The sequence below is a fragment of the Felis catus genome, chromosome A2 (assembly GCF_018350175.1).
Source record: "Felis catus isolate Fca126 chromosome A2, F.catus_Fca126_mat1.0, whole genome shotgun sequence".
Lineage (NCBI taxonomy): Eukaryota > Metazoa > Chordata > Mammalia > Carnivora > Felidae > Felis > Felis catus.
This window is the reverse complement of record NC_058369.1, coordinates 118,017,424-118,042,885: the sequence shown is the minus strand read 5'-3', so window position 1 is coordinate 118,042,885 and position 25,462 is coordinate 118,017,424. Positions and strand designations below refer to the sequence as shown.

The 25,462-nt window shown below is 46.1% G+C and overlaps 1 protein-coding gene and 1 pseudogene across 2 annotated transcripts in view; one reads left to right on the top strand and one right to left on the bottom strand.

The window, feature by feature from the left end:
- The window catches only part of NFE2L3 (NFE2 like bZIP transcription factor 3), a 31,677-nt gene extending 30,272 nt beyond the window's left edge, over positions 1–1,405 (bottom strand). The window contains exon 1 of one of the 2 annotated variants that reach the window (XM_023250448.2): positions 538–1,405. In XM_023250448.2, coding sequence (XP_023106216.2) covers positions 538–1,107 — 570 coding nt within the window. In that variant the 5' untranslated portion in view covers positions 1,108–1,405. The remainder of the gene's footprint in view (positions 1–537) is intronic. The other variant, XM_019825057.3, reaches the window with a different exon arrangement.
- A 16,478-nt stretch (positions 1,406–17,883) lies between these two features.
- On the top strand, positions 17,884–19,313 carry LOC101082224 (annotated as a pseudogene).
- The last annotated feature ends 6,149 nt before the right edge of the window (positions 19,314–25,462 follow it).

The window sequence follows — 25,462 nt, the reverse complement described above, 5'->3', positions numbered from 1 at the left end:
GACCATGGCTCTTTAATCCAGGCAAGCAGCAAAACGAACTGCAACTGGGTTAAAATCCGGGAAGGGGCCATCACGTTAGGCGGGAGAGTGAGTTCTTAAAGAGAAACGTGTCCTCCTGGTGGCCAAGGCCACTTTTGGATTCCCCGGTTGGGACACAGGTTCCGGAAAAACACATCTCAGTGTACACGACGTACTGAACGAAAACCGTAGGCGAGAAAATCACCAGTTAATCTTCTCCCCTCCACTGCCCCGAACTAGCCTTGACAGCCATCAAACACAGGAAAAAGGTATCCCCTACAGACAAACGGATGATTTCACTCACTTCTTTCTCAAACACCCAAAAGCCACAGCGACAGCACTAACAGCTTTTGTTTGGATTCACAAAAAAGGGAGGCGAGAGTGATCCCGAAACTGCAACCACCCAGGGACTGAGGGTGGAAGAAGAGCGGGTGTGCTCCCTCCCGGGTCCGTCACAACACTGCAGGGCTCCTGGCCAGCTTCCCCAGCACCGTGCTCGAGTCCCAGCTCTCCGGTTACCTGGCTCGCTGCGGCGTCCAGCACTTGAGCCGTCGGTTCTGCGGGTGCCTTCTCCTCTTCCCCAGCGTCCAAGGGGCTACTCGCAGCCGCTCGGGGGTCCCCGCCATCCCCCGGCGCAGCCTGGCTACCGTCGTCCACGCTGGCGCCGACTCCCCCGGCGGAGGAGGCGGCGGCGGCGCCGAGCAGTCCGTGGGCTCCGTCGGCGTCCCCGGCCGCCACGCTGTGCACCAGCCACGCATCCACTCGGGTGCGGGGGATGAAGGGGACCCCCAGCGCGCGCACCTCCCGGAGCAGCCGGCCTGCGGACTCCGCCGCGGGGTCCGGCTCGCGGCCTTTGGGGTGCAACTGGTCCGCGCGCCCCCACACTCCCGAGGCCGGGAAGGGGCTGAGTGCATAGGCGGAGCTCGTCGGGCCGCTGGCTAGCAGCAGCTCATCCCAGAGCCGGGTGGGCGGCGGGAGCAGCAGGTAGAGGTCCAGGTCAAGGTCCAGGTGGAGCTCCGCCAAGCTCAGCAGGATGGTGAGGTGCAGGAGGCCGCCGCCGTCCGACCACCACGGCTTCAGGTACTTCATCTCCCGCCGCGCGCCCCGGGACGCCCCTGCTGGCGCCCGCGGGTCCCTGCGCTGCTGCGGCCGCCGCTTTGGCACGTGCGGGCCCGGCGATCTGCGGGCACCTGCCCGGAAGAGACCGAGAAGCGAAACAATGGACCCGGGCGCGCAGGGGCCGTCGCGGGCTCCGGGACCGGGCACAAAGACGCTCCCTCCGCAGCCGGCGCTGTGCCAGGGGCTCAGGAGAGGCGGAAGAGGAGCCACCTGCCCGGAGACCCAACCCGCCCGCCTTCCCCGCAGCCCTGCGCTGAAAGCAAGCCCCGCCCCTCCAGCTAGGCTCCGCCCTGGGCCGCGGGCGCTGCCGCCGGGGACACGCCCACGACCGCCCCCAGGCTCGCGCCCGTGGGAGGGGCCCGCATGGGGCGGGGCTCCGCAGCTCAAAGGTTCTTTATTCGGGGGGAACGCAAAGCTTTCTGGGAGCAGAGGTTGTTCTGGGCACCAGGTGGCCCCAGCCCCGTGCCCGGGGGCCTGGCTGCTGTAGCTGAAGGCGCGGGGTGGGGGTGGGGGTCAGGGGTAGAGGTGGGTGCGAAGGGACAGGATATGTAAACTAGGGGAAAGCAGACACCCTGGGCAGCATGCAAAGGGCTTCCGCCCACAGGAGAACACTGGGCTGGCGCAGTGGGTTTGGGAGTATGACCTCTGACTTCGTATCCTGGCCCCACCATCAGCCAGTCGTGTGACCTTGACTAAGTTGCTTAACTTGTCTGTACCTCAGTTCTCTTACCTGTAAAATGGGGATAATAGTACCTGTCCAATAGGGATGTGGTGAAGTCAGATGAAATACTCTTTGTAAAGCCCAGAGTTTGACATATAGATTCCACAGCTGCCATTGAGATCAAGCAGCATCCCATCCAAACCCTTGTTCTTCCCCACCCCCCACCTCACCCCTCCAGGCGCTATGCTCCAGCCTCACAACTCCTCACTGTTTCCTGAGCAAGCCCTGCACACTGCTAGACCTTCCCACGTGGTCCCCTTTGTTCCTTAAGTGACCGTTAAGAGCACCAGCCCTAGAATTACCCTGTATGAGTTCAAATCCTCCCCTCCACCGCTTACTAGCCTGGCTTGGACAAATTTCTCCCTCTGTCTGTGGCTCAGTTTCCTCCCTGTAAAGTGGTTTTAATAATAGCACTTCCCCAGCAGAGTTGTGAACCCTAAATGAGATGCATGCAGACCACTAACCACAGCACTTGGCATAGAAAGTGTTCTGTGTTACTCATTATTTGCCACCCGTCCTCCGAGGCTTACCCCAAAAATACATCCTCTGAATTTTCACCATTTGGAATTAATCTCTCCCCCCCCATATTCTCCCACAGTGCAACACTTGGCCCATTCCACTTTGTATTATAGTGGAGGATACGTCTCATTTGCCCATTGTAAATTATTAAGGATAAAAAAAACAAAAACAAAAACAAACCCGTTTGGCTCACTTCTGTGCCCACATGGTACTCAGTACGGGGCCTTGCAAAAGTAGCTTTTACTAACCCTCACTCCCTTTCTTGGAGCAGGGAGAGAATAGAAGGGGATGACCAACTGAGGTTTGGCAATTGTGTGAGGAGCTGAGCAAGAAAGACTTGTTTTTAAAAGCCCCTTTCTCGACATAGTTCTCTCTTCTGGGCCCGGTGTGAAAAGTTCACACTAGATTTCATTTTCCCCACTGAGAACCAGGAGGGCAGAAGCAGACTTCTTAAAGTTGCTTCTGCTTTAAGCCTTGAAGGATGGGTTAAGGGGTGACAAAGAGGCAAGAAGAGGGATGATCGCCAGCCTAGTGAGGTTTGGGACAGAAGCCTTGTTCACAGCACTTAGTGCCTGGGCTGGGGATTCAGGCTCTGGGCTCAGTGAATGTCCGCCGAATTCCGGTTTTTACAAGGACCTACTAAATTGCCTGATGCTGTTGCTGAAGACTGAAGGACATGAAATGGATACTTTTGCTTGGTGAGTTTATGATTTCATTAGGGAGATTAGATATAGATATGTGACACACTTAGAAACAAGAGAAAGGATGTACTCACGTGGGAAAATAGAGATGTACGTGACCATTAAGGAAGTGCTGTAAACCAGGTGAGAACAGGGATGGGGCTCTCTTCAAGGTCTTATCTTCCAGAACCTTGCACAGAGTTGGTGCTCCAGAAAGATTGTTTTCAGTTGAGTTGAGGAATTTACACTTGAGAAGCGTTTTCAGGGATCTGAGTAACAGACTAGCATCAGGAAGGGCCCTCAAACTTCCTAACATTAGTTGGGAAAGGGGTTGGTCCCTCATCTTCAAAAATGTGCATGGAGGGGCACTTGGCTGTCTCAGTCGGTGGAGCATGCGACTCTTGATCTGGGGGTTGTGAGTTTGAGGCCCACGTTGGGTGTAGAGATTATTTAATAATAAAAAAAATCTTTAAATATAAAGAAAGAATAAATAAGCACGTGGATAATCATATTATTTGTCAGACTGCTTCATTCCAAAGTGCCTTAATTCTAGCTCACAGATTGGTGACGAGGAGGGCCTATAAAGGACCTTGCAGTAAAATCTTAAACAGGAGACTCAGGATCAGTCCCACACACTCTTGACTTTAATCAAAACAAAAGACCCAGTTTTAGGTTTGCAGAGAGAGTGGGGTGCGAACAGAAGGAATGACTTCTACTCAGGTTTTTTAAAATTTCTGGAATCCCACCATCCAGAAGTAGCCAAGTGAAAAGTACAAACGATTGTCTTGTAACAGCCTTGAAAAGTAACCTGCATTTATTAAAATCCTTAAATTGTTGCTACTCAAAGGATGGTCCGAGACTGGTGCCAATCCACAAAACTATTTGTTTCTGGTCCCCATGAGGTAAGTAATAGAATCCAAAGTGTTTAGAAGTTTTTATAGCAGTTTGACATTATGCGACATCCAGTGGGTTTGCTTTTTTATGCCTTTGTTATTTTTTTAGAAATGAATATTTATTTTAAAAAAGTATCGACGTTCAACAGATGGTGGGGGGAAGAAAAGGGCTCCTTCATCAGGATTACTTTGCAAAGCACGGCTTTAAATGGCATTCCTGTGAGGTAGGCGGGTTCTAAGATGACTTCCTGGGCTCCCCTTGCCCTGTGTGTGGGCGGAGCCTAGTGATTTACTTCTAACATATAGACTACGGCAAAAGTGATGGGATGTCATCCTCGAGGTTAGGTTACAAAAGACTCAGTGGCTTCTTTTTTGCTTGCTGAATTTGTTCTGGCTGCTATAAAAAAAATAACATAGGACTGGGTGGCTCATAAGTCTATCGTTCTGGAGCCTGGGAATCCAAGATTCAATGTGCCACTGTGGGTGGGTTTTGGTGGGAACCCTCTTCCGGGCTGCAGAATGCCGACATCCGGTTGTATCCTTACCTGGTGGAAGGGGCAAGGGAGCTTTCTCAGCGGCTTTTACAAGGGCACTAATCTCATTCACGATAGTTCCATCCTCATGACCTACCAGCCTCCCAAAGGTCATGCCTCCTAATAACATCATCTTGGGGGGATAGGTTTCAATACATGAATTTTGGGGGCACACAAGAATTCAGACCATAGCACTCACCTCCTCTCTCCATCTCTTACTCTCGCCTTCTTGGAGAGGGCCGCTGTGTTGCGAATACCCTATGAACAAGCTCATGTGGCAAGGCACTCATGTCTTCAGCCAATAGCCAGTGAGACCCTGAGGCCTGCCAACGGTCTCTTGAGTGAGCTTTGAAGCACATTTTATCCCAGTTGAGGTCTGAGATGACTGTAGCCCACTCTAGCTTCTCGATTACACCTTGCAGAAGACCCTCAAGCCAGAGGATGTATCTAAGTGGCACATTCCGACCCAGAAAAAAACTCTAAGATAACAAATGTTCTTTCCAACCACTAAATCTTGGGGTAATTTGTTACACAGCCTAGATAACTAACACACCCTGTGTCAGAAGAGGACATCAGACAAGTGGAAAGAAACACTGAAAATGCAACCGTAATTGTGCTGTGTGGTTAGTGATATAGTCAATGAATAATTTATAACTACCAAGTAGCATTGCAGCAGCACATCCTGGTCCTTAGATACAATAATTTCGTTTACCCCAATCATAAATGTAAGATTGTAACTTGGCATGAAGGATAGTTACTATGAAAACATAGCCATCAAGAGCTGCTGTGAATTGAGCTCCCCTGCTTTCTTCTGTGGCAACTCCTTGTAAGTATCTATCCAAAATCAGCAAAAAAGAAAACACGTTAGAACTTTGCAATCCTTTTTTTAAAAAAAAAAAAATTTTTTTTCAACGTTTTTATTTATTTTTGGGACAGAGAGAGACAGAGCATGAACGGGGGAGGGGCAGAGAGAGAGGGAGACACAGAATCGGAAACAGGCTCCAGGCTCCGAGCCATCAGCCCAGAGCCCGACGCAGGGCTCGAACCCACGGACCGCGAGATCGTGACCTGGCTGAAGTCGGACGCTTAACCGACTGCGCCACCCAGGTGCCCCTGCAATCCTTCTTTTGAAAGTTTCGCTAATATTAGCCACAGAAAAATTTTAATTTGTAGTAGAAATTCCAGGATTGAGCAAAATAGCCTATTAAAAGTCCAAGACATGAATTCAGGCAGAAGTCATTTTATCTAGGAGGAAGAATTAAGCATCGCTAGTTTCCAAACAGATATTAGTCACTAGAATTTAAATGGCTCTGCAGTTGTTAAGACGTTTTACCAAAGGCTTCTGCAAAATAGATTTAAGAATGGCCTCATTTGCTATCTGGTACCAGTCTTGGTGATGATGAATCAACTGATACCTAATTGTATCGTGCTCTTCCTTTTTGATCTATTACACAAAAATAACGAATCCTGTATTTAGGGCACAGTTTTGATTTCTACCTTACAGTCTTGTTAGGATGAAACACACACCACCGATTGGGGAGCCTCAGACTCCTTATGTGAGAAATAGGTTTGTTTAAGGCTAGGCCAATGCCAAGGAACTCACAATCTAAAGGTTTTGCTTCCTCCCGCCTGGTCTCTGTAGTATGAATAAGAATTCTTACATTCAGGTTAAAGTTCCAGAGTTTGATCGTTGTGTGTGTGTGTGTATGTGTGTGTGTTTAAGACACACAGACAACAGAAAGGGAATTATGAAGAGAGGCATGGGAGACAGAGTGAGGCTGATCAGCAGGGAATGAGAAATCTACGAGTTTGCACCATCCACGTTTGGGAACAAAAGAAATTAGCATTGCCAACCTTGGTCCTGTCCATCACAACTGAAGTGCCTACCACCTAAAATATTGTGGGGCTCGTTCTGGTTAACCACCCACACAAACAGAATCAAAGTGGCTAACCGCTACAGTAAATGACCCCCAAATCTCAGTGGCTTAACCCAGTGAAAGTTGACTTCTTATTTCACTGTTCAAAAAAGTGTTTGGGATAAGGAGAGTCTGCACTTTTTTGGGTCATTTGAGGACACAGGCCGTTTCCTTATTGTGGTTCTGTCTTCTTCCCCGTCCTCAGCATCTTCTCCGTTGGCTGGTGATGAAGAAAGAGAGTGAAGACCAAGCATGGGAGGAGGGTTTGATGGGCCGGGCCTGAAAGTGGCACCCATGACTTCTACTCACATTCCATTGGCCGGAACTCGGCCACATGGCCACACTTAGCAGCAAAGGAAGCTGGAAGGTGGGGACTCGTGGTGTTTCCAAGACAAGAGGAGAGTCTGAATATCTGTCTTTGGCACATCTAGGGAGCCACTGTCCTTTGGTCTTATTCTGCATTCCATTCATTTAGAAACCACTCATTCAGCACCTACTCTTTTCGACTGAGGATATTATTTTAGCACTCACAGTGACTTAATATACTAATGCAAACCTAGAGTGGCTTGTTCAAAGTAGGTCAACACTTTACCCATTTACACTCTAGGTGTTTAAGAAATACTGGAGTGCCTGGGTGGCTCAGTCAGTTAAGTGTCCGACTTCAGCTCAGGTCATGATCTTGCAGTCGGTGGGTTTGAGCCCCGCGTAGGGCTGTGTGCTGACAGCTCAGAGCCTGGAGCCTGCTTTGGATTCTGTGTCTCCCTCTCTCTCTGCCCCTCCCCTGCTCATGCTCTGTCTCTCTCTGTCTCTCTCTCAAAAATGATTAAGTGTTAAAAAAAATTAAAAAAAGAAATGCTGCTTGGTGAGAATGTTCAAAGCATATCATGAAGAAAGCTTGGGACTCCTGACTCTAATCCTAGTTTCACCTAAACAAGTCATTTTGGAAGGGGGACCCTACATGTCTGGACCTTGGGCCTCTTACCTGCACAGAAAGAACTTGAACCTGACGGGTTTCTAAGTTCCCTTCTTGCCGTCAATGTCTCTGAAAGGCTTGGCAATGAATGAGGAACCATGTTTGATTGCTACCAAACTCGTGTTCTCACTTGACTGTGAGGCCTTTGATCCTGAAAAAGCACCACCACATAGCTCTGGAGAAGAAAACACACTCTCCTCTTGGTTAAATCTCCAACTGGAAGGGGAACATGTACGGGTCTCCCCCTGAGTTTCTGATGTGTCTTCCTTTTTTTGTTAGTACATCTACCTGGGTGATGACATCTGGAAAGGCTAACATGTTGATCTCTATCCTGCGATGTCACACTATTTGACGATAGGGAAGCTGCATATAACTTGGGTTGTGGGGAAAGTCACTGATCATCCAGAGTGTAGAAAACCTAAGAATCCTTGAGTGGGGATCAATGTAAGCCCAGTTTCTAGAGGCCCCACTTAGTGCCCCTTTACACTAAGAAACTAGTTTTGAGGCCAACGACCCTGACCATTATTTAGTAAAGTTGACGGGTATTTTTTCTTTGAACTGATGGTTAGTTTAGCACCTGAAGTCTCTCACTTACTTGATCATCTCCTTCAAGCATATTTATATTTTTGATAGCAGCTATAATGTTCTCTTTGGTAATGCACATCATTAATAATTCCTGCTTAACTGTTTCTTTGTCCTTGCTAGTTTCCTCTAATTCCTAGTTTTGTTGTCCTGTACTCCAGAATCTCTATCAGATCTTAATTCCAAGGCAGCTCTCTGTCAAACTACACGACAGAGGCAGGGCTTTCTGGGCCATGGAGAACCGATTCTGAGCCTCCTGCCGATCCCTACCTGCCTTCCGCCTCCTTTTGTAAAAAGGTAAATTCTTAATTTCTTTAATGTTTATTTATTTTTGAAAGAGACAGAGTGCGAGCAGGGGAGGGGCAGAGAAAGAGAGGGAGACCCAGAATGCCAAGCAGCCTCCAGGCTCTGAGCTGTCAGCTCCGAGCCTGACGTGAGGCTCGAACTCACAAACCGTGAGATCATGACCTGAGCTGAAGTTGGACGCTTAACCGACTGAGTGACGCAGGCGCTCCTTAAAAAGGTAAATTCTAGTCAGAGTTGTTGCTTGCTGAACAAATGTTGTGTCTATGATATTAGAGTAGGCCGAATAGTCCCCCCAAAATTCACATCCACCCCAAACCTCAGGCTGTGACCTAAATTGGAAATAGGGTCTCTGCAGATATAATAAGGTGAGGATTGAGATGAGATCATACCAGATTAGGGTGGGCCCTGAATCCACTGAGAGTGTCCTTATAAGAGACAGAAAAGGACACAGACACACAGAGAAGAAGGCGGTGTGAAGACAGAGGCAGAGATCAGAACAATGCCACCACAAGCCATGGAGCGCCAGGAGCCACTGGAAGCCAGAAGAGACAACAAGGATTCTCCCCTAGAACCTTCCGGGGGAGCACAGCCCTCCCAGGACCTTGGTTTTGCACATGTCACCTCCGAACCACATGTGACAGATACATTTCTGTTTCAAGTCACCAAGCTTTTCGTGTGGTAATTTGCCATGGCAGTTCTAGAAAACTAATGGAGTCAAGTTTACTATTTCCCTTCATCTTGGCATTGTTCTTGTTATTATATAGGAAGTAATTTTTCCTGAGTAAAGATCAGGATACTCTGGGTACCACTGAGTTCATGGCACCCTCAGAACCGGGGTATGGAAGGGGTGATGCTGAAACAGAGAGTTTTGATGTTGGCTCTCGGGGGGCCTGTTCCGGTAAGGAAAGATGGGCGGGAGGCTTGGTTCGGAAGCCATTTGAACCTTTTTTACCCTGTCCCCATGTCTTACCTGCAAGGCTCCCTCTGCCCTGACTTGTTTTGTTCTTTCCCTCACTCTTGCAGCAAGGCCCCCAGCAAAAGCCTCAGGCAATGTCTCCCTCTCTCTCTCTGACACACACACACACACACACACATGCACACTTTTTATAAAAATAATTTTTATAATTTATATAACATGTGAGTTCTATAATAATTTTGTAAAGATAAGTTGTTTTTGTAACAACTTGGTTTTCGTACCTGCTTTTCAAAAACCACTTCTGGGGCGCTCGGGTGGCTCAGTCGGTTGAGCGTCCGACTTCGGCTCAGGTCATGATCTCGCGGTTGGTGAGTTCAAGCCCCGCGTTGGGCTCTGTGCTGACAGCTCGGAGCCCGGAGCCTGCTTCGGATTCTGTGTCTCCCTCTCTCTCTGCTCCTCCCCTGCTCACACTCTGTCTCTCCCTCAAAAATAAATAAAGATTAAAAAATTAAAAAAAACACTTCTATTGATTGCATCTTCCATATTAAACAAATACAGGTCCATACTGTCATCTTTATAGGCTGCAATATATCCTATAATATGGATGTATCTTGATTTAGTCAAACAGTTTGCTGCTGATGAAGGTTTAGGTTGTTGTTGTATTTTCACTTTTATAATTCCACGATACACTCTTTTTTATACATATTTTGGGGATCTTAAAACCACTTGCTACACAAATGGGAATTTTTTTGGAGAGGCTTTTCCTCCACGTGGTCCCCTCTCCCCACCTGTCCTCTCTCATTGCTATTCGAAAGTGATTTGTGATCACAGAATATTGCTTACTAGTTGGTGACTTTTGCGAGCATCAATCAACCATGACCATTACCCTCCTTGCTATATGCCTTTTGTAATTGTGGCAAGTGCACTGTCCCGGTTCTATGGAACTCTCTCTCTCCAAACCTTCGGGATTGCCAAGATGAGTTAGGAAGAAAGAGGATCTGGATCTGTTTCCTACAAAAGTGTCAATATTTGCTAAAACAAAGAGCTGGGAGTACCCCCAACGGAATGCCATCTGTCCTTGTCTCTGAGAGCCTGCCAGAAAATCTTTTCACAGCCAAGAGATGTTATTTGGCGTAGCTGACACTGAAATTCAGCGAGGTGGCTTACAGATCAGAAACTGGCTGATGTCAAGAGATGCTTTGCCATGTAGGAACTGGAAGTACAGAAATGTGTTTCATTTTTGAAACTGTACATTAAGGATTATTTATTCTACCAAAATGTTTCCTATAGGAATCTTGTGCTCAGCAGGACCACCTTGTTGATTTAAATATTCACATCGTTAACACGCCATTTTGCCCTACAGCTTTCTAGGAAGTGAACAGCTGAGAAGACACGGGTCCCTCTCCCCACTCTGTGGCTTCAACCGGGCTGTTTCTCAAGGAGATAGGCTCACGACTCTCTTCTCTGACACATGGAAACTCAGTTTCTTTGCAGTTTGAGGGTGCAGGCATACATAACCCACAAAGCCCAGCTTCTGAAGTGTGAGTTGTCTGACCTGGGTGCTAAAGGAGGGTATTAGCTACCTGGATTCCTTTAGAAAAAACCCCAGATCCCTTTGGACAGCAACCTGAAGAGCAGCTCAAGAGGTCATCTCGGGCAGAAGTGAAATTCTTCCAAATACATTCGACAGCTATCAGGGCCCAATTCTCCGCCCACACATGGTTGCTTGTTGAATATTTACCACTCGGAATCGCTTATTCATCTGAATTGGCGTGCTCTCCCCGGAAACAAATTCACGGAAGCACCTGGAACCATCTGTAGACTCTGAGTCCATTGCATTCTTGTGACCCCTGAACACTCCGTCCGCTTGTGTCATTTCTCCCAAGTTTTTTTCTCCCCAGCAGACGCTGCCACTCCTTAGCTGGGCCTTCATCTAATTTCACTCTTCTCAAGAAAAGAAGAGTCACCCCAGCCTCAGCAGAGTTCTAGAACACTTCCTCCAGATCCCTGCTCTACGCTGGAATGGACTGAGTCTCCTTCCACTGCAAAGCATTTGCATACCCTGCAGACATCTTGGCCCAGTTTAACTAGATCCAGCTAACCCAGGAGGGACTGGGCCAGTATGAAAACACATTTCAGCCACAGCCCTTCCCCCCTCCCCCCCCAAATACATGGGCATGTTTACCTACACGGTTTTGGGTGCGCACTAAATTAATTAATTCCATAAATATTTAATGAGCACCTACTGTGTGTCAGGCATTGTTTTGTGAATAAAACAAAGCCCAGGTCTATTGGAGTTTGCCGTCCACCGGGGGCAGACGGACAATCAACAAGTAATTTGTCGGGGGGCGGGGGGGAGGGTGATAAATGCTACAAGATATAAATAAAGCAGGGGGAAAGAGATAAAGGAGAGGCAAGTGATGGTATGTGCACGGGAGCACACGCCTGTGTTCCGTGAGGAAGTGCCTAGGGAAAGTCTGACTTGAAGGAGATAAAGGAGAGAACCACGCAGTTAGCTGGGGGAAAGGGTACTCCAGGTGGTGAGAATAGTGAGTGCAAAGGCCCTGAGGCAGGAGAATACCAACTGTTTTCAAAAAATAGCAGGAGGCCTATGCAACAGGAAGGGAGAATGGTATTCGGTGCGAAATCATACTGGACATCATGGACCATGGTAAAGAATTTATATTTAATCTTAGTGGGATGGGAAGCTATTAGAGGATAGTGAATAAGAAATTAATACATGCAGGGGTGTCTGGGTGACTCAGTTGGTTAGGCTGCCAACTCTTGATCTCGGCTCAGGTCATGATCTCACTGTTGGTGAGTTCGAGCCCCGCATCGGGTTCTGTGCTGACAGCACTGAGCCTGCTTGGAACTCTCTCTCTCTGCCCCTGCCCCACTCATGCTCTCTCTCTCAATACATTTCTATTTGTTTGTTTGTTTGTTCACATAGAGAGGGAGAGAGGGAGAGAGAGAGAATCCTAAGCAGGCTCAGCACTGTCAGCACAGAACCCAACGCAGGGCTCGAACTCACCAACAGTGAGATCATGAATCAAGAGTTGGCTGCTTAAAGGGCACCTGGGTGGCTCAGTTGGTTGGGCAACCAACTTCAGCTCAGGTCATGATCTCACGGTCTCTGGGTTTGTGCCCAGCGTCGGGCTCTATGCTGACAGCTCAGAACCTGGAGCCTGCTTCGGATTCTGTGTCTCCCTCTCTCTTCTCCTCCCCCGTTGTGTTCTATAAAAAATAATCAAGCAAAAACAAAAATAAAAATAAAAAAAGACTTGGCCTCTTAACCGACTGAGCCACCCAGGTGCCCCTAAAAAACTTAAAAAAAAAAAAAAGAAATTAATACATGCATGCAGCAAACATTCAAAAAATGCTTTTATTTTTGTTCTCCTTGACACGACCCTGCTTTACAAGAATGGTTATCTTCTTTCTCAAACATGGCAGGAAGGATGGAAAGCAAATATAAAAATCCCAGGCTTACAATTTCTGGGTCTAATCTGAACATCCCACATCTACCAGAGATGTGATCGTTAGAAAATTACCCCCGGGGGCACCTGGGTGGCTCAGTCGGTTAAGCGTCCGACTTCAGCCAGGTCATGATCTCGCGGTCCGGGAGTTCGAGCCCCGCGTCAGGCTCTGGGCTGATGGCTCGGAGCCTGGAGCCTGTTTCCGATTCTGTGTCTCCCTCTCTCTCTGCCCCTCCCCTGCTCATGCTTTGTCTCTCTCTGTCCCAAAAATAAATAAATGTTGAAAAAAAATTTTTTTTAAAAAAAAGAAAATTACCCCCGGGGGCACCTGGGTGGCTCAGTCGATTAAGTGTCCGACTTCAGCTCAGGTCATGCTCTTGCGGTTTGTGGGTTCGAGCCCGCATCGGGCTCTGTGCTGATAGCTTGGAGCCTGGAACCTGCTTCAGATTCTGTCTCCCTCTCTCTCTGCCCCTCCCCTGCTCATGCTCTGTCTCTCAAAAATAAATAAATGTTAAAAAAAAAAAAAAAGAAAAGAAAAGACAAAAGAAAATTACCCCACGTCCAAGACTTAGGTCCTTCTTTTCATTCGTTGCTCGGCAATGTATTTTCAAAATACTTCTTGGATGGACATTTTCTAAAAAAAATTCTTTAATGTTATGTTCATTTTTGAGAGACAGAGTGCAAGCAGGGGAGGGGCAGAGAGAGAGGGAGACACAGAATCCGAAGCAGGTTCCAGGCTCTGGGCTGTCAGCACAGAGCCTGACACGGGGCTCAAACTCACAAACTGCGAGATCGTGACCTGAGCTGAAGTTGGATGCTTAACCGACTGAGCCACCCAGGCGCCCCTGACATTTTCAAACTTAATACAAAATTAGAACACCCAGCTTCCAGCAGTTATCAATTTATGGCTAATCTTGTTTCTTCTAAACTGCCATCCATTTTCTTCCCCTTCCTTGTCCTGAATTACTTTATGACAAATCCCACACATATCTTTTCATCCATGAATGCTTCAGTATGTATTTCTAAAAATAAAATCCTTTTGCATCACCATAATGTCATTATCACAGCTACAAGCTTAACAATACTTCCTTAATATGAAAAAAAAAAAAATCCAGTCGGTAATCAAATGTCCTTGGTTGTCACGTTAATACTTAAAACAAACAAACAAACTTAACTTGTTTAAATCAGAATCCAAATACGGTTCACACATTGCATTCGGCTGATAGGTCTTGTAAATCTTTTAAACTCGGACTGTCCACCCTCCCACTTTTTTTCCCTCCTTATCTTTTATTTGTTGAAGAAACCTGGTGATTTGTTCCTTAGGTGTCCCTCATTTTCCATTTTGCTGAATGCACCTGCATGGAGTTGTTGAATGTTTCCCTTTCCTGTTTTCCTATAAACTGGTAGCCCAGAGGCATAATCGAGTTGGGTTTTTTGGCAAGACTATCTCATAGGAGGTGCTGTGAACGGCCTGTTGCACCCCATCAGAAAGGTACACCTTCCTTTACTGCTTTCTCTCCCTCCTTCTCTCTCTCTTTGTAGTAAAATACATCTAACATCAAACGTACCATTTAAGCCATATTAAAGTGTGCCATCCAGAGGCATTTAGGACATGCACAATGTTGTACAACCATCACTAATTCCAGAACTTTTCCATCACCCCCCAAAAAAACTCTTGACCCATTCTCCGATCGCTCCCTCCGCCAGCCCCTGGAAGCCACTAATGGCTTTTTGTGTCCAGGGGTATTTTATATAAATGGAATCGTATAATATGTGGCCTTTTAGGACAGCTTCTTTCACTTAGGATGGTGTTCTCAAGGTTCGTCCACATTGCAGCACATGTGAGGTCTTCATTTCTCTTCGTGGCTGAATCACGTTCCATTGCCCAGATACGCCATATTGTATTTATTCGTCAGTCAGTCGATGGACGTTTGGGTTGTTTTCACCTTTTGACTTTTGTGAACAGTGATGCAATGAACATTCGTGTACCAATTTTTGCTTGAACGCCTGTGTTATTTCTTTGGTGTACACACCTAGGAGTGCCTCTCTTTTTGTGACATGAGGGTGCATCAGTGGGTTCGGTTGGCATCAGCCTGATCCATACACGGTGACATTCCCTGTGGGCTTTCACCTTTATGGAATTTAGGCACCACTGATGATCACGGCCTATTCCGTTAGGGTTCCAACAGCATGCTTTCGAGGTGGTCTAACCCTTTATTTTCAGTTAGTATTAAAGCAACGCTGTTCTGGGCAACTGAGGTCATGTGGTTCTCTGAGGGGAAGAAGGTGGGGGAGGGAGGAGGGATTGATGGCCAAGAAGGGTGGGAAAGGCTACACACAACGGACCCCCTTGCTGTAGATTCCAGCACCCGCTCACATGGCGAGGCTCCCCCCGGAAGTTCTGCGGCAAAGAAGCCTGTTTACTTTTGTTTAGCTCTGTATTTCCCAAGTTGATGTGACTACAAACATTTTTTTTCCCGTATGATTCTTCGTTCTGAATACATGTTTCAGAGAATACTGTCTTAGTGTCTAGGTTACTTGCAGAAATGTGTTCCTTAGCTGTCTGGAAGCAGCCTGACAGTCTCCCTCAGTGGCCATAAGCTGATGGCATACTTGTGAAAGCCCTGGATGGCAGAACTGGCAAGATTTCTAGCAGAATTTCCCATGGAAACTCTAAATTGAGATCATGTTCCTGGGAATGAAAGCTAAAATCAAGCAAGAAAATATCGATGTCACTATCACCTCAGCCCTAGAGTGTTTGCCGGATGCCTTGGGCTGCCTCCCATCAGGATAAACCTTAGGACAATGCTGCACTGATGTGGCCCGAGGATTCCAGAGCCACCACAGTCCCTCTCTCTGCCCCTCATGGCTTCACTCCACATGGCCCCAGACCCCATGCAGGGTGATCCCCTATTGTATTTTCCCGGGTCACACTGCCATGGGTGCTGTCTCACCGCTGACACGGTCAGACTGGTTAGATGATGGTAAACATGGAAGACATATGGAGGGAAGAGCTAGAAGGTTCCTTGAATGACTTTCTGAGGGTCAGAGGTTTGACAGTATTCTCTTCATGTGGCCTTTAGGAAGAACTGTCCCCTTTAATACATCTCATCCATCCATTTGCTTTTAAAAGATTCTTACCAGTCAACGAGCCACTCAGGGTACTGACCATGTGCTCTGCACTTTCGAGGTCACCAGCAGAAGATGATGCCTGCTTTCACCAGACACCCCAGCAGTTTGCAGTAGGGAGGGTTACAGCACCCCCTTCCATGGCAATTGGCCCAGATCGTGGTTTGCTGCAGTCTTGATTCTAAGGGGGATAGTGGCCAAGTTCACATCAACCGTGTACCTGGGTTACCTGATTGCCCCTCCTGGCCTCCATCTCTAGTGGGTCTCGTGTCTCTCACCTGTTTTCTTTAGAATAATCACTATGGTTTCAACTAAGTATAAGATTATAACTTTTTTCTGATGACTCAGCTTGTTTTTCCTTTCTTTAAAAAAATTTTTTTTTCTGGTTCTCGTATTTTATTTTAAAAACATTTTTTTTAATGTTTATTTTTGAGAGGGAGAGACAGAGTATGAGTGGGGGAGGGGCAGAGAGAGAGGAACACGCAGAATCTGAAGCAGGCTCCAGGCTCCGAGCTGTCAGTACAGAGCTCAATGCGGGGCTCCAACTCGAAAACCACAAGATCATGTCCTAAGCCAAAGTCAGACGCTTAACCGACTGAGCCACCCAAGCGCCCCATCGGCTTGTTTTTTCTTTTTCTTTTCTACATGAGAAGAGAAAATTTGGCTCATTCTAGAGAAAACCTTCCCTCGGATCATTAAACATATCTTTCCTTTCTCTTGATAATAGGTCGGTGAAGGTGGGGTGGGGAGAGTGCTGGAAATTGCCAGGCATAGGGAGCTGAGTGTCCACACATCACGAGTCCAGAGGCGTCCAGGCCAACTGGCTTGCCTGACTTTTTGCAGCCAGGGGCTTTTCCCTGGTCCCAGCTTCCCCGGGAGAGAAAACTGGCCCTTCAGCTCCCACCCTCCCCAGCCTGCCCACCCCAGTGCTCCAGCTCTGTACCCTCATGATGGCTTGGGGATCTATTTAATCTCCTTATAGAATTGGTTAATACCAGACCAAGACTCCTTTGCCTCCTTCATCTACCAACCCCCATTTTGTTTGTTTGTTTCGGAAGAAACAAAAGTCCTTTCCACTTTGGGCTGCAAAAATACACTTTTGTTTTTTGTTGAAAAACTTATTTTGAGACTGCCAATGCAACTGCCTTCCTCTCTAACTCTGCCAGTGCTCGTCCTTCTCACCTTGGCCATATCCTCTCTAGGGCACATCCTCAGCCCTGTGCTTGTGTGTGAGAGTGTTCTGGATATTGGGCATCTAGTTCTTTCCGCCTCTCACCTCTGATTATGTAACTCTGCCTTCTCTCAGCACCACCTCCGGACCATTCTGGTGGATCCCAGCCCTAGGCTCAGACATCTCTGTTGTGAGGTCAGAGAAGCTGTTTGTGTGTTAAAGGCGAACGTCACTGGCGTCTAGGAGAACTTGACGTCTCTAATAGACTGCTTTGATTTTCCTCATCGGCAGCAACCTCAGCCCATGTCATTCTGCAAGCCAGCCCCTCATTCGTAATCCCTATTAACCTTAAAAAGTAGGTATGCGTGCGGAACTGCCCACTTGGAAAGCACGAAATGCTGAAGACCTCCCTTTTCGTTGCTAAGTTCTTTGTGAATCTGAGTCAGCTTCTCATTTTCCTTCCTGGGTCCCTAAGGGAGGCCGGGGCTTCTTCCTCCTCTGTGCTTCCTTCCACTCTGGAAGAAAGAAAGGTGGAGAGACACTCCTATGGCCAAACACATGACTGCCTCCCTTCTACCACAGTCTCCGGTCATAAGCTCAGGGCCGTGTCTTGGCAGGGCCCAGGGCCCTTTGCTCTGAAGGGAGAAGTGAGTCCACAGCAGAAAGAAGTTGCCTCTTACGAACGAAAAGGCAGCTTCAAACATGCTGTCAGTAGTTCAATCAGATGACAAGGATGAAGCAACCTGTTCAGGTCATGCTGGGCAGACAACCGGTCCTGGGCTGAGCAAACGGGTGGCAGATGAAAGGAGGAAGCACACCTGAGCCAGCTTGCTCATGAGCTGAAATATTCAAATGTGGATACACAGTGGTTACTTCATCCCTGCACCTGTTCTGACTCAGCACACACTGAAGTGTTGAACCAGGTTTGACCTGATGCCAGTGCCGGCAGCAGAAGCAGAGAATTTCACAGGGACACCACACGGTGCCAGCGAAGGGACAAAGAGAGCCCACTGGGCCCTGACGTCAGCTCTGGAGGACTTTCTGGAACCGTTCTCCTACCGGCAGGGGGAGGCTTGGGCTGAGACCTGGCTTTCCTGGAGTGGCTTGCAAAATAAATTAGCGTGGATCTGACATTTCAAAATTTGCCAATCGCAGACGTGTAAAGTGTATCGGGTGGGGTTTTGGTTTCGTGATGGCTGCTAAAAAGATTTGAGCAACTCACATAAATCTATATCATTTTCACTGATTTAATTACTGCTTAGAAAAGAAATCGCCAGATTTAGGAAAAGACATCGGCATCATACCTCGCATTTCTCGTGGGGTTCAAGTTGGAGTCAGTATTGATTAGAACCTTTCAGCGGCCTTTAGTCTACATTCAGTGGTTTTAAAGTGACATGCAATCAGCTGACTTATCTGTGGTCCCTTCTTCATGACCGTGCGTTGTACGGTATCGAAAGACAACCGCCTGTGGCTGTTTATACAAATCCTTAAGTTCAGTGTCTTGTGGGTTTCCATAAAAGGTGATTGAAACACTTATTGCAGAATATGGAAATGCTTTAAAAAGCATGTGGGGGATTCAACATGGAGGCGGAGGTCGATAAGCTGGAACTGATGTTCCCGAAAGCTCTGATCTGGATTACATTCAATACAGGCTGGAATATGAAATCAAGACTAGTCATCCTGATACAGCAGGCAGGAGAAATCCAGTTACCCTCTTAAAGGAATTGTCAGCAATAAAGTCTCGATATCAAACTTTGTATGCCCGCTTTAAACCAATTGGTATAGAACAGAGAGTAAGAACCGCATTTGTGCTGTCAATAAGACGATGACCATGATACAAGAACTACAAAAGCAAACAGATGTGGAGCTGTCACCACTGACTAAAGAAGAGAAAACTGCAGCAGAGCAATTAAAATCTTTTGTTCAGACTGATGAAGAAGTGGGCTTGCAAAAGGGAATTCTAATGGAGAGGAGATCCATTCCAGAAAGATTTAAGAAGATGTCTTGTTAGCACTCAGTGACTAGAGGTGGGGGGATGGAGAAGAAGGAGATTTGGCTTGGGTAACTGGATAGTGATGCCTTTCACAAGAGAAGAGATAGAGATGCCTTTCATAAGAAGGGCAGATATTATACGAATAAAGTTCAGCCAAAAACATGGAATGGGAATAAAGGGGTTTAAATGTATGTATGTACACACAGTCTTATCATTTCAGGCAAGGAAGTCACGTAACACTGTGTTGCATTTGTCTTTGTATAATTGGGAGAAAATGGATGTCCTGGCCTATCATAAAAGGATATTTATGTACTATTGGTCAGTCAGATATGAATGGGCATGCTTTGGAAATTAACGGATAGAAAAAATATTTGTATATATTATACATTATATAGGTATATAATTTTATCTCTGAAAAGTTTTGATTATAGGTAATGGTCGCATTATTGATGAGACTGCTAATATGTGACCTAAAATCCTCCACAAAAGCTAACATTAGTAATAATAAATTGGCTTTTCTGTGAAAAATAAATAAATACATAAAAATAAAAAGCGTGTGGGAAAAAAACTTGAAAAGACGGTGGACTGTTTATAGGGGAGGTAGCACCTGTGACCGGTCTGCAAAATAGAATAAACTAGATGCATCTGCTTTAAACTGCTTTTTATTAGTGGAATGCATGGCTTGCTTTATCAATAGTAAAACCTAAGCCTGGGCAGAAGTTTTAATTCTCCAGGGACCGCAACTTTTGTTAAAAGGGCTAATCTAGGGGCGCCTGGGTGGCGCAGTCGGTTAAGCGTCCGACTTCAGCCAGGTCACTATCTCGCGGTCCGTGAGTTCGAGCCCCACGTCGGGCTCTGGGCTGATGGCTCAGAGCCTGGAGCCTGCTTCCGATTCTGTGTCTCCCTCTCTCTGCCCCTCCCCCGTTCATGCTCTGTCTCTCTCTGTCCCAAAAAAATAAAATAAACGTTGAAAATAAATAAATAAATAAATAAATAAATAAATAAATAAATAAATGGGCTAATCTAGCACATGGTACAATCAGAATGGTTTATGGAAGAATTAGGCAGAAAATCCAACTCCAACATTGACTGAGTGGATCTAAAACCAAATGCTGTTACTGGTGGGCAGGGTGCCTAGCATTTGGATGCATTTGAATCATTAGCATAAAGCAGGACAGGACACACTGTCATCTTCTTTGGCCTCCCCAGCCTTTAGTTCTGGAATCTCTCCCAATCTAGATGGTTGGACATGTCCAAGACCTCACAGGGAGCCCATCTCGCAGGTGCTTACCCAGCTCTGTTTATACAGTTCCCCTGTGGCCTCTAACCTACTCTGGAACTTCCCAGAATGAATCCATGTCTATAAGACAGGTTTTCTGGTAGTTGGTGGTAGGTTTCTTGTGTCCCCTAACTTGCCCTTTCCTTTTTCCAGGCTGATTCTGTGGATCCGGCTCCTTCTGAGGTTACTCGCTTAATCAAAGAGGATGAATTTCCCAGAGAGAACAGAACAGTGGTTTAGCCAAGCACAGAGCTGGACTTCTCAATTACACTCTCCAACAAGCCCATGGGCGCTTTCCAGACCAGCACCCCTCTCATTCAACCTTTCCTCGTTTTCAAAGTTTCCAGACCTCTTGCCAGCCTGGTGACAGTCCACCACCAACCAGCCAGCATCAATCAGCCAATGGTCTTAAAAGGGATACCCAGCAAAGGAGTAAAACATGGCACGGGTAGTCTGCTCAGAGCCCCCTTTTCTGGGCAGTATACTTCTAAAAATTTTTTTTAATGTTGATTCATTTTTGAGAGAGAGAGAGAGGAACAGAGTGTGAGTGGGGGAGGGGCAGAGAGAGAGAAAGAGAGGAACAGAGTGTGAGTGGGGGAGGGGCAGAGAGAGAGAAAGTGAGGAACAGAGTGTGAGTGGGGGAGGGGCAGAGAGAGAGAGAGGAACAGAGTGTGAGTAGAGAAGGGGCAGAGAGAGAGGGCTCAGACATGGAATCCGAAGCCAGCTCCAGGCTCTGAGCTGTCAGCACAGAACCCGACACGGGGCTCAAACCCATGAACCGAAAGATCGTGACCTGAGCAGAAGTCGGACGCCCAACTGACTGAGCCACTCAGGCACCCCAGAATTTCTTCCTTTTTAAAGCTAAATCATATTCACGGATCCATATGCACACACCACATTCTGTGCAGTATACTTATCCATTCATCCATCCACTGATGGATCCTTGAGTTGCTTCTACCTTTTGGCTCTCGGGAAAAATGCTGCTGTGAACATGGGTGTGCCAATATCTCTTCAAATATATGCCCCAAAATGGAATTGCTGCATCATATGGTAATTCCATGTTTTGAGGAATTGTTGTACTGCTTTCCACAGTGGCCGCACCAGCTTATCCATATTTCACTATGTGCACTGTGCTATAGTATAAGTATAATGTAATGGATTAGATATTGCCAACCTTTTTCCTAAAATGATTTGCTAATATATATGCCTACCAGCCGTGTATTAGGAATTCCTAGTGATCCACATCTCCACCAACACTGAGTATTATCAGTCTTCTGATTTTTTTTTCTGATTTAGAGGTGTTTAAATGATTATCTTATCATCATCTTAATTATCCCCATCACCATTTGCAATTATTCAAAGTGTGTGGTATTGTGGCTGAGAGCTGCGTTGTAGATGTAGACAAAGTCATATTTGAATCCAAGGGTCCCCGCTTATTAGCTGTGTGACTGACAAATTCTTGAGCCTCACTGAACCTCAGCTTCCTTATCTGTTCCAAAAAGGTAATAATAATACCTACCTCAGAAGGTTGTCGAGAAGATTAAAACAGACCCGGTATCAGTAGCATTTAGCCCAGAGCCTGACAACATTGAAAATAGTCAATAAATTCATTCACTCATTCATTCATTCATTCATTCATTCATTCAATAATATTAAAATTGAGTACCTACTATGTGCCAGACATTGTAACAGGTTATAATTGTAACAGGTTATAAATACAAGGATGGGCAAAGCAAATGATCTCTGCCTTCATGCAGCCTTCAGTCAAGTAGGATGCATAGATGTGCGCGAAATAAACACGAAATACATCACTGCAGATTTTGATGAGTGCTGTAAAGGGAAATTACAGCAAGGTAGGACACAATAAGAGGGGCAAAACCAATTTATGATTACTATTTTGATGGTCACTACTTCTGAGCTGGGATGAATAGGATGTGTATGGGTGTGGCAGGCAGGGAAGGTCTCTCGAGGCATACTGAACTTCAAAGGAAATGTATGGAGATGTAAAGTTTTTTCCAAAGTCAGGGGCAAGGGAATGGGCACCCCTCACTGCCCTGAGGTTTTGGAGGGATTTCTCTTGCCCACCTTTCCCAGAGGATGAGCAGGAGGAGGTTGAGTGACTGCCTGTGGCCCTCAAATATGTCTTGTGGCTCATGAACCCTGGGCTTCGGTCAGTGTGAAAAATTTATTCTCAGTGCCACTGACCAGCTCCTTGGTAATGACAGACCGAAAATAAATGGTGAAAATGGCTCAGATGAGCTGGATTACAACGAAGCCCTTTGATGTGAGGGCTGGTCCAGAACATATTTGGGACTGACTTCAGTTTGGCATGCCAAAGCTCAAAGATAAAAAGAAGTGCTCAGAGAAAGGAAAGTTAGGTGATTAGAGGGTTTTCTAGGACATATGTGAAACTGATGGTGAATGCTATTTTCCACTAGATAGGGCAAATAGTTATATTTGCAAAAAGGGAAAAGTAGATGATTGTGAGAAATTTTTCTGGAACAAGTATAATTCAATGGTTCTCAAATTACAAAGGCATATCAGAAACCCCTGGGAGCTCGTTAAAAATTTAGACTCCTTGGCTATCTCCAAGACTCAGTACATGTTCTCCGGGCCCAGGGCTCTGTATTTCTAACAAGTTCCCCAGGGGATTCTGATGGTAGCGGACAGCCTTTGAAAAACCTTGTTGACTTGTCCTATCTCTTTCCTTTCTTTTGTCTTTTGTTTGTGAAGTCTTCTTTTAGAAGAGTCTGAAGAGGGGCGCCTGGGTGGCTCAGTCAGTTAAGTGGCTGACTTTAGCTCAGGTCACGATCTCGAGGTCCATGAATTTGAGCCCCGTGTCGGGCTCTGGGCTGATGGCTCAGAGCCTGCAGCCTGCTTCTGATTCTGTGTCTCCCTCTCTCTCTGCCCCTCCCCCGTTCATGCTCTGTCTCTCTCTGTCTCAAAAATAAATAAAACGTTAATTTTTTTTTTTTTTTTAAAGAAGAGTCTCAAGAACAGGCTTTTTTTCCATTGCCCCTTCCCCTGCCTCAGTGTCAGCCCAAGATCCCAAGCACAGTTGCCTGGCTAGGTCTCATAAATGTGTGAAGCAAGGAGAGGAGGAGAATAGAAATTAGGCTGGTTGGGCAGCCAGGCTGTCTGGTCACTTTGCTTTTCTAAACCCTGTGCAGGTCAAGAACACATATCTGAGAGCTTTATGCAACTCGGTGCTGCCCATCACCCGACCCCTGGTGTATACAATTGCATAGAAGTTAGTGGTACAGGCTCTGGACTCAGCCAATGTCAATTGGGGTCCTATGACTTTGGACAAGTTATGGATACCCTTTGAGCCATTCTATTTTTGGCTTGTGGGGCTTTTTTGGGGGGTGTAACAGGGTAATACATGGATATGTTGAGGCAATTTGGGGGATTAAGTTAAGCGATTAAGGGGCTGGCAATTTGGGGGATTAAGATTAAGCGAGGGAGATTAATTTAAATGATGAAGTAGAGGGAGCAGGTAACTTGGGGGATATTCTTGTCATTGTCACAGATTATGGAGAGCAACAGACAGACATCTATCTCATTGTCCCACGCACAGACAGCCCCTCTCATCCTGCTTCTGTACTTTCTCTTTAAATTGAGGTATGATTGACATATGATATTATGGTAATTTCTGACACACGATATTATGGTAATTTCAGATGTGCAACATAATGATTTTATATTTGTATATATTGCAACACAATTGCCATAAGAAGTCGAGTCAACATCTGTCATCATACATAGTTACAGAACTTTTTTTCTTGTGATGAGAACTTTTAAATCGATTCTTTTAGCAATTTTCAATTATGCAATGCAGTATTATCAACTATAGTCACCATGGTGTACATTTATTTTATAAATTAAAGTTTGTGCATTTTGATTCCCTTCACCCATTTGGCTCACCCACAACCGCCCATTCTGACAACCACAAATCTGTGTGCTCGTTTTTTTTTTTTTTTGTTTTTAAGATTCCACATATAAGGGTTGTGTGGGTGGCTCAGTCAGTGGTTAAGTGGCTGACTCTTGATTTCGGCTGACGTCATGATTTCATGGTTTACGAGACAGAGCCCTGCCTTGGGCTTTGTGCTAATAGCTCAGGGCTTGCTTGGGATTCTCACTCTCCTTCTCTTTCTGCGCCTCCCCTGCTCATGCTCTGTTTTCCTCTCTCAAAATGAATAAACATGGAAAAAAAAAGATTCCACATATAAATGAGATCATTCAAGATTTGTCTTCCTCTGTTTGACTGCTTTCACTTAGCACAGTGCCCTTGAGGTCTGTGATGTTGCAAATGGCAAGATTTCACTTTTTTTTTTTTTTAATGGTTGAGTAACATTGCTTTATATATATGTATATCACATTTTCTTTATCCATTCATCCACTGACGGACACGTAGGTTATTTCCCTATCTTGGCAACTGTAAAGAATGCTCCTATGAACGTGAGGGTGCATATGTGTTTTAGAATTAGTGCTTTTGTTTTCTCCAGATAAATACTCAGGAATGGAATTGCTGGATCATAGGGTGGTTTTCCCATCAATGCTTTCCTTCTCTAGATCACTGTCCTGATTTTCATCCACCTCTGTGCTAGTTAGGTTCTTTTTTTTATTTTTTATTTTTTTTTCAATGTTTTTATTTATTTTTGGGACAGAGAGAGACAGAGCATGAACGGGGGAGGGGCAGAGAGAGAGGGAGACACAGAATCGGAAACAGGCTCCAGGCTCTGAGCCATCAGCCCAGAGCCCGACGCGGGGCTCGAACTCCCGGACCGCGAGATCGTCACCTGGCTGAAGTCGGACACTTAACCGACTGCGCCACCCAGGCGCCCCTGTGCTAGTTAGGTTCTAATTCTGTTCTGCCTCATATTGATCTTAAATTATTAGGTGGGTGTGTTTTATCGTTTCGTCTAAAATAAAACGCTTGGAGGTCAGTGTAAATATTTTACTTCCAATAACTGCACTGAAAACCTGTCTATGTGAAAGGGAGGTATACGTTGCATTGACCAACTTGAAGTAATGTTTTTTGCTGAATAAAGAGCCAACCAAGGCTGTAAATTTTCATATGGTTTTCACATAATTTGCACGTAAGAATTCTCACATAATTCTCAAAGAATCATGCATTCTTTGTATCCAATTTATTCAGTCATGTATTCCTGTGTGTTATAAATACAGAAATATGAGAAATGCATTAGCAACCTATATCTACCCCTTCTCCTGGATACCTCC